At 37.8% G+C, this 7,073-nt stretch overlaps 1 protein-coding gene across 3 annotated transcripts; it reads left to right on the plus strand.

Annotated features, from left to right (window-relative positions):
* Positions 1-1,995: 1,995 nt before the first annotated feature.
* On the plus strand, positions 1,996-6,582 carry LOC131303934 (plant intracellular Ras-group-related LRR protein 4-like). 3 transcript variants are annotated; one of them, XM_058330996.1, is made up of 5 exons: positions 1,996-2,309; positions 3,286-3,947; positions 4,544-5,457; positions 5,540-5,731; positions 6,255-6,582. In XM_058330996.1, exons 2-4 carry the CDS (start codon positions 3,299-3,301, stop codon positions 5,684-5,686), a joined length of 1,710 nt encoding a protein of 569 aa, XP_058186979.1. In that variant the 5' UTR covers positions 1,996-2,309; positions 3,286-3,298; the 3' UTR covers positions 5,687-5,731; positions 6,255-6,582. The 3 variants fall into 3 exon arrangements, with proteins under 3 accessions (XP_058186979.1, XP_058186980.1, XP_058186981.1); XM_058330997.1 differs by having other exon boundaries at positions 2,060-2,239; XM_058330998.1 differs by lacking the exon at positions 1,996-2,309 and adding an exon at positions 2,513-2,994.
* Positions 6,583-7,073: the final 491 nt, after the last annotated feature.

The raw sequence follows: 7,073 nt of genomic DNA on the forward strand, positions 1-7,073 counted from the left end.
AAGTTCACAACCCCGAAGCTTCTAGTTGCCTAAAAAAAAAAAAAAAAACTTGGCCGCAGTTGAACCTACAAGTTGGGGGAAGTATGGGGAGGCTGGGCTCTGAATTTGTGAAGTAAAATTCATTTGGGGTGTCTCATTTTGTATACTATAAAATGTAATGCATACCAAATTCCAAGGGGTTGACATGATAGTTAAGACCTAAAGCTTAATTAGGGGTTTATTCATTTTTAAGTTCTTAGCTTTGGAATCTCGCTAGAGCTATCAACTCCTTTGAAGTCAGTCCATACAGAGCCATGGTTTGCTTTAGTGAGGCTCACCGCTTAGTGGATAGTGAGATTAGACCCTCAAGATCAGCAGAGATGTGCGCAAGCTGGTCCGAACCTATCATCAGTTATCAAAAAAATGCAATGTATACCATGGAATCCTTCACTCAAGGGCATTACCTCTAATTAATCAAGGAGACCAAGATGCACCTAGATAACTTAAATCCAACAAGCAAGAAATCCAATCAATTAGACAATAATAAGGGCATGCATCGATCACTCCAAGGCCTTGAAATGATTAGTTCATAGATAGTAGGAGTATAAAACAAATCAAATGTTTTATTGATTTGTTTATTTGCTAGTATTTTAGTTTATCCATGGCGAAGTATCTTCTAAAATATGGGTAAAAAAGCATGTACAATAATCGAAGTTGAAATAGGTATTCAAAGATTTTAACTGTTTCTCGGTTTTAACAAAGCTACTATACTTTTTAACGTTACTCTAACCAATTGAAAAATGATTTTCACGCTCTCTTTTTTATAATCTACACTTCATTTTTGTTTTTATCCATGCGAATTTACAATGTTACCTTTGGATGTGTGAAAAAATGTATTAAAAAATGACAACATAGTAAATTCAAGTGGATAAAAACAAGAAATGGAGTGTGAATTATTGAAAAGGGATTGTGAAAATCACTTCCCCAGACAATTAATATTACCATCTACTTTGATTATTTTCATTTGAAGTACATCATTCTCTTTGTATTCTGTTTTTTCTTTTTTCTTTTTACAAACAAAATGTGCGCATTTTCAAAAGTTGATTTAGCTAGATTTTTTTATTTTATTTAAGATGATGGGTTAGGCCACTTATTTTTTTATACCGCGGTTTATCGGATATTTCCGTCACACATCCCATTATGAAAGTATATAATAGCGACCAACTGAGCTACCCCAGTTGTTATTGTAGAGAATTGTAAATGATGAAATTACAAGTGACGTTAATGAGACTTCGGCAGCCTATGAAACAATAGACGAGATTATGTGTAATAGGACTAGAATACTAAGCTTAGTAACATGCCTCTTTTTTTTCTTTTTCTTTTTTATCTCATGGTAAAAATTTTCATTCCATTCAAGAGAGCCATCCGGCACTTACAAACGAATTACGTCCGAAACAACATAAAAAATAATCTAACCACAACCCTTAAAGAAAGATGAACAAATTAAAGCCAAAATAGGATAATTTTCTCCTGAACCTAGACATGAGCGTCACGCTCTTAATAGATACCGTAAAATACGAATAAATGAAATTGAGCGCGTTTCATTTTATTACTCCTTCCGTCCCAATTTACTTGTCATTTTTGAGAGTTTGTGCCACTTTTCAATTAATTATATATTGCAATTTATAATGTTTTAAGTGATTTCGAAAACGTTGAATTATAGAACAAATTGAAATTTATCAAATAAGATCCATATTGAATATAAAATTCATTACCACTTTAAAGATATAACTAATTTTGTAATCCAGTTAGAATAGAACTGTAACAAATAAATTGGGACGGAATGAGTACTTCGCTATATAGTTTTCCAATAATAATACTTTTCTCGCACTAATTTCTTGACGAGTGAATGGAGCCAAAATAGGGCAATTCCGACTATTCACGCACATGTAAAGACAAACGGAGGGCTGAGCAGATCTTATTGATAACCGATCAGTCATAATCTGAGTTCACGGCGGAGTTCGGATGAAATGAAATATTTTTACACTAAAAATCTACGGTAGCAAATATAATACGCATGTAATGCACTGATTTCCAAAACGACGAACATTCTGCTACTCTCCAGCTCAAGAAGCAGCTGTTTCCCCCCCCCCCCCCCCCCCCCGCTCATACGTTCCATCTACTCTCATTTCGAAAGCAATAAACAGAGCTACCTAGCTAGATTCGGTTCGCTTTCATATACTGCTGATCCACAGCGAAGGTTCATTCACGTTGCTTTTGTTCTCTGAATCTGGTTTTTAATTTGGTCTTTGGGCGCTGTTTCAAAAGCTGTAAGTGGGTGCTGTTTTAGCTGTTTTAATTTCCTTAATTAGCAAGGACAAGCGGTTTTTGTTGCGGTATTTTTGGGTTACTAGAAAGAATAAGCGATTTCTTTGTGTTTTCGATACATTTTCATCTGGGTTTTGGTGGGAATTTGCTTCTCTTCGGTTTTTTTCCCCCTTCACAATTTGGGTTTGTTTCAATTCCTTTGTGTAAAACAGAATTTGGACCATTTGGGTTTCTGTATTTTGTATTGTATTCATCTGGGTTTTGCTAGCAATTTGCTTTTGAAAAATGGAAGATTAGCATCGACCCAGTTTGTTTTTTGGTTGTATTGCTCATTTCTCCCCACCTGGGTTGTTTCCAAAAACAAAATTTGGACCATTTGGGTTTCCTTATTTTGTTTTCTTTGCATCTGGGTTTTTGCTGCAATTCGCCTTTGGAAGCACATAGGATTATCCTCTCTCCTTTTCCCAACGGTCAGGGGTGTCGGGACATGCATCTCGACTAATTCCTTTCTCGGTCCGGTCAAAGGCAGGCCATCCACGGCGGCGAAAGGAGAGGATTCACAAGAAATTTCCTTCTTACCTTCCTTCTCGCGGCCTGACCCCAAAAATCGACCTCTGATTATTAAACACTGTGGATTATCATCCACTCAATTTGTCTCTCTTTGTTTTCCTCTTATCTCCCACCTGGGTTTGTTCCAATTCTCAATCTTATAACAGAATTTCGGCCATTTCGTTTTCTTGATTTGGTTTTCTATTCATCTGGGTTTTTTGGTTACAATTTTCTCTTGCAAACAACTAGATTAGCATCCATCAAGTTCGTTTCTTTTTGTGTTTTGCTTTATGTTTCCACCTGGGGTTTGTTTCAATATGGTGCTTTAGGAAAAAGAATTTGTATTTTTTACCATTTGGTTACAGTATTGTGTTCCGCTGCAAGGGATTTGCCACTAAAAGCTGTATGTTTTTTGGAAACACAAAATAGGAATTAGAAGACAATGGAACAGTCTGCGAAATCCGTCGACGAGGTGGTGGAGGAGATAATGAGGATCCACAGATCTCTACCTCCTAGACCTGGAATTGACGAGGTGGAGGCGGCGAAAACATTGATCCAGAATCTTGAGAAGGAAGATCAAGTGAGGCTCGAGGCGATAACGAGGCAGAAGAAGAGGGCAGAGGTGCCAGAAGAGTTGTTCATGGTGTTTTTAGAGATGCAGAAGAACTTGGTATATTTCCAAAGCAAAGAACAGAAACAGGAGGCCCTCAAATTGCTTGATCTAGAGAACACCCACTCGTTATTCGATGATTTGATCCAGAGAGCCTCCAATTGCCTCTCATCGAATTCTCACCAACCCAATTACTCATTTGCTTCCACGAATTTGAGCAGTGTTGCAAATTCGGCTTCATTTTCCCGCAGTAGTTTGAATTCAGATTCGGTTGTTAAGGATAGTACGATGTCGTCCTCGAGCTTATACTTTGACAAAAAGCCTGCTAAATCATCGGAGTTGTTCACCAGAGATGATACTTATGTGAAGAAGGCAAAGGCAACGTTATACGCGGATGGAATTGGAGGTGGGCTTCGATCTGGGGATGCATTAAAGCCGCAGATTTTGGATACTTCGTTGAAATCTCAAAGCCTGAAATCAGGTGAGTTTATATCGTGTTGTGTTTGTTACTTGAAATTTTATGAATGGGGACAGAAGATGTGGTTAAAGTTTTGAAGACCTTGGTCGCATAGCCTGTTTATGACAGGAAAAAAAAATTGACAAGTCCGTTTTGTGTAACCTTTTAGGTGAGGATTGATCCTTCTATGGTTCATGTCCTCTTGGGTTTTGGGTTTTTGTTGTCGTGCATTTAGCATTTATATTGTTGGGTGATTTTTACTTGAAATTAAATGAATGGGTATTAGAACATATGGTTGAATTTTGACGAAATTGGTTTCATTGCCTGTTTATTATCGTAAGCAAATCAACCAGATAGTTTTGGTTTAGTCTTTCCAGGTCAAGATGATTAAATGTTGAGTCTAATACTACGGATTGTGTTCGTACTTTTGGGTGTTGGGTTTTTGTTGTTGTGCATTTATCGCTGTTTGTTTTCTTGGAATTCAATGAATGAGTATCATAGGATGCAGTTGAATCTTTGAAGTTATGGTTGCACCTGTTGAGGATTGTAATTGAATTGTCATCATGGTCTTGCTTCAATCAATTTATTCATCAGTAATGGTCTTGGTTCAATCTTTGTAGGTCAAGAAGGTGAAAAACTGAGTCTAATAAAGCTTGCCAGTTTGATTGAAGCATATTCAAAGAAAGGCACTCGGGAGCTCAATCTTCAGAGCAAATTGATGGACCAAGTTGATTGGCTTCCTGATTCAATAGGGAAGCTATCAAGTTTAATCACCTTAGATTTGTCCGAAAATCACATTATGTCCTTGCCAGCCACAATTGGAGGCCTCTCATCATTGACAAAATTGGATTTGCATTCAAACAGAATTAGTGACCTCGCAGATTCCATTGGAGAACTCCTTAGCCTGGTTTTTCTTGACCTCAGTGGAAACCAATTAAAATCTCTTCCTTCAACCTTTGGTAGATTAGTCCGACTTGAGGAACTTGATTTGAGCTCCAATCATCTCCCTGTCCTTCCCGATTCCATCGGATCGCTCATTACTCTAAAGAAACTGAACGTAGAGACAAATGACATTGAAGAATTTCCTCATACTATTGGGAACTGTTCATCACTCGTGGAGCTTCGTGCAGACTATAACCGGCTTAAGGCCCTTCCGGAAGCTGTGGGACGAATTTCATCCCTTGAGATTCTTTCTGTGCGTTATAATAACATCAAACAGTTGCCTACCACAATGTCATCTCTTACCAATTTGAAGGAACTTAATGTTAGTTTCAATGAGCTTGAGTCAGTGCCTGAGAGCTTATGTTTCGCTACCACACTAGTCAAGATCAACGTTAGCAACAATTTTGCTGACCTACGGTCCCTACCAAGATCCATTGGGAACCTTGAAATGCTTGAAGAGTTGGATATAAGTAATAATCAGATAAGATTTCTTCCTGACTCCTTCAGGATGTTATCGCGATTACGTGTCTTAAATGTGGAAGGTAATCCATTGGAAGCACCTCCAAGAAAAATAGCTGAAATGGGAGCACAGGTAATTATTGTTTCTTCTATTTCTTGTGACTATTGACTTTGTAGCTTTTGTTGATTTCTTAATCTCGATTCTTCTCAATTAGGCTGTCGTTCAGTATCTGGCTGACCTAGTAGCAAAGAGAGATGCCAAAACAGAAACAGTTAAGCAGAAAAAGAGTTGGGCTAGTATATGCTTTCTTCCGAACTCCAACAAACGGAAGCGCGTTGGCAAGGCCTATGTGAAGACCTGATTTACTGCACTTGGCATGAAATCCATAACATGATGTATCTGCCGGGTAAGGTTTTCTATAACCTTCACCGGGACTAACCCGTCTTTTCACAATCATGCCCGCTAGTTTTTTGTTAATTCAACCAGTTATGGACAGGCGGATCAAAAAAAAAAACCCAGTTATGGACAGTAGTACTTCTAAAGTATATCCATTGAAGGGTTTTTTGGCTTTAATATGGTCAAGTGTCCTTTTTAAGGCACTATAAAGGTAAATCTGCCTTGCATTGGAAACCTCTCTTCCCCCCTCCTCTCGTATATGCAATTAAGTTAGAGAAGGCAAAACAATAGTTAAGTATCACACCCAGTCACATCTTTTTACCATCCGGATATTTTCTAACGTTTAATATCACCAAGTTACATGGATAGATATTAGTGGCATTCTCTATTTCCTTAGTGACTACTTTCAAACAAAAAACCAATAATGATTACTGGTTGATGGACTGATGGTGATTCAAAACGGTGACAGAGCATTTTTGCTATGGCTTTATGGGAGGTAACATGAAATTTCATGCGTTCCTTTTTTTGTACAGGAAAAGTTAGCTGCCAGTCGAAGGGAGAGGGCTGAGAAATTGTTGGAACTTATCCTTTACACTTAGAAGATGGATGGCTTATATGGTTCTGATTCTGATTTCTGACCCTTGCTGCTCAAGTTGTATATTTTCCTCCCTAAATTCCATCCATGTTTTTCCTTTTTCATTTGGCCTTCTATTTCTTATGTTCTTGTTCTATGATGAGATGTAAATTGACTCCAGCCGGCGAAAAAGGGGGAAGGAACAATGTATTCACTTCCCTCAACGTAAAATCCATAAACTGAGTGCTTTCCACAGCTTTCAATAGAAGAAGTTTTTCCCTGGACAAGTCTATTATCTTCCTTTGTCGTCTTCTTTGTTTTCCTACTGCATAGTTTGCTTTATAGTTTTGTTAGGTTTTAGCGCTTATGGTCTTGTTAAGTTTTTTTATCGCGGAAGGTTTCCATGAAGGTTACTTTGGGTGATACGGTTATACCTCCACTATATGTGACTGGCACTTTGAAAATTACCTCCACTATATGTGACTGGCACTTTGAAAATTCCAGCAGGTGTCTTATTAGTTTAATTATCAAAGCAAAGACAGAACAAGAAGAAAATGCTGTATCCCCTAATTTTGAATTGCCAGCCAATATCATAGTCATGGTCTATGATATGTATGATTTCACATTTTGTTCTTTTCTCTTTTAAGGGACCATTATTTCTTCATCCAAGTAGAAGCACGATAAGTTCGATTGTATTTAATTGCTCGAGTCGCTCTCTGTGTCGGAATCATATACCAAAAAGGGGAAAAACTTGGCTCTTGTATTGCAGCTTCAAAAG

Source organism: Rhododendron vialii, chromosome 10a, assembly GCF_030253575.1.
Source record: "Rhododendron vialii isolate Sample 1 chromosome 10a, ASM3025357v1".
NCBI classification, from domain to species: domain Eukaryota; kingdom Viridiplantae; phylum Streptophyta; class Magnoliopsida; order Ericales; family Ericaceae; genus Rhododendron; species Rhododendron vialii.

Bases quoted from the DNA above. Each gene is read 5' to 3' on its own strand.
- LOC131303934 (XM_058330996.1), top strand. From the start codon at position 3,299: ATGGAACAGTCTGCGAAATCCGTCGACGAGGTGGTGGAGGAGATAATG. The intron at 3,948-4,543 runs GTGAGTTTATAT...CAATCTTTGTAG, and splicing joins ATCTCAAAGCCTGAAATCAG to GTCAAGAAGGTGAAAAACTG. The intron at 5,458-5,539 runs GTAATTATTGTT...CTTCTCAATTAG, and splicing joins TAGCTGAAATGGGAGCACAG to GCTGTCGTTCAGTATCTGGC.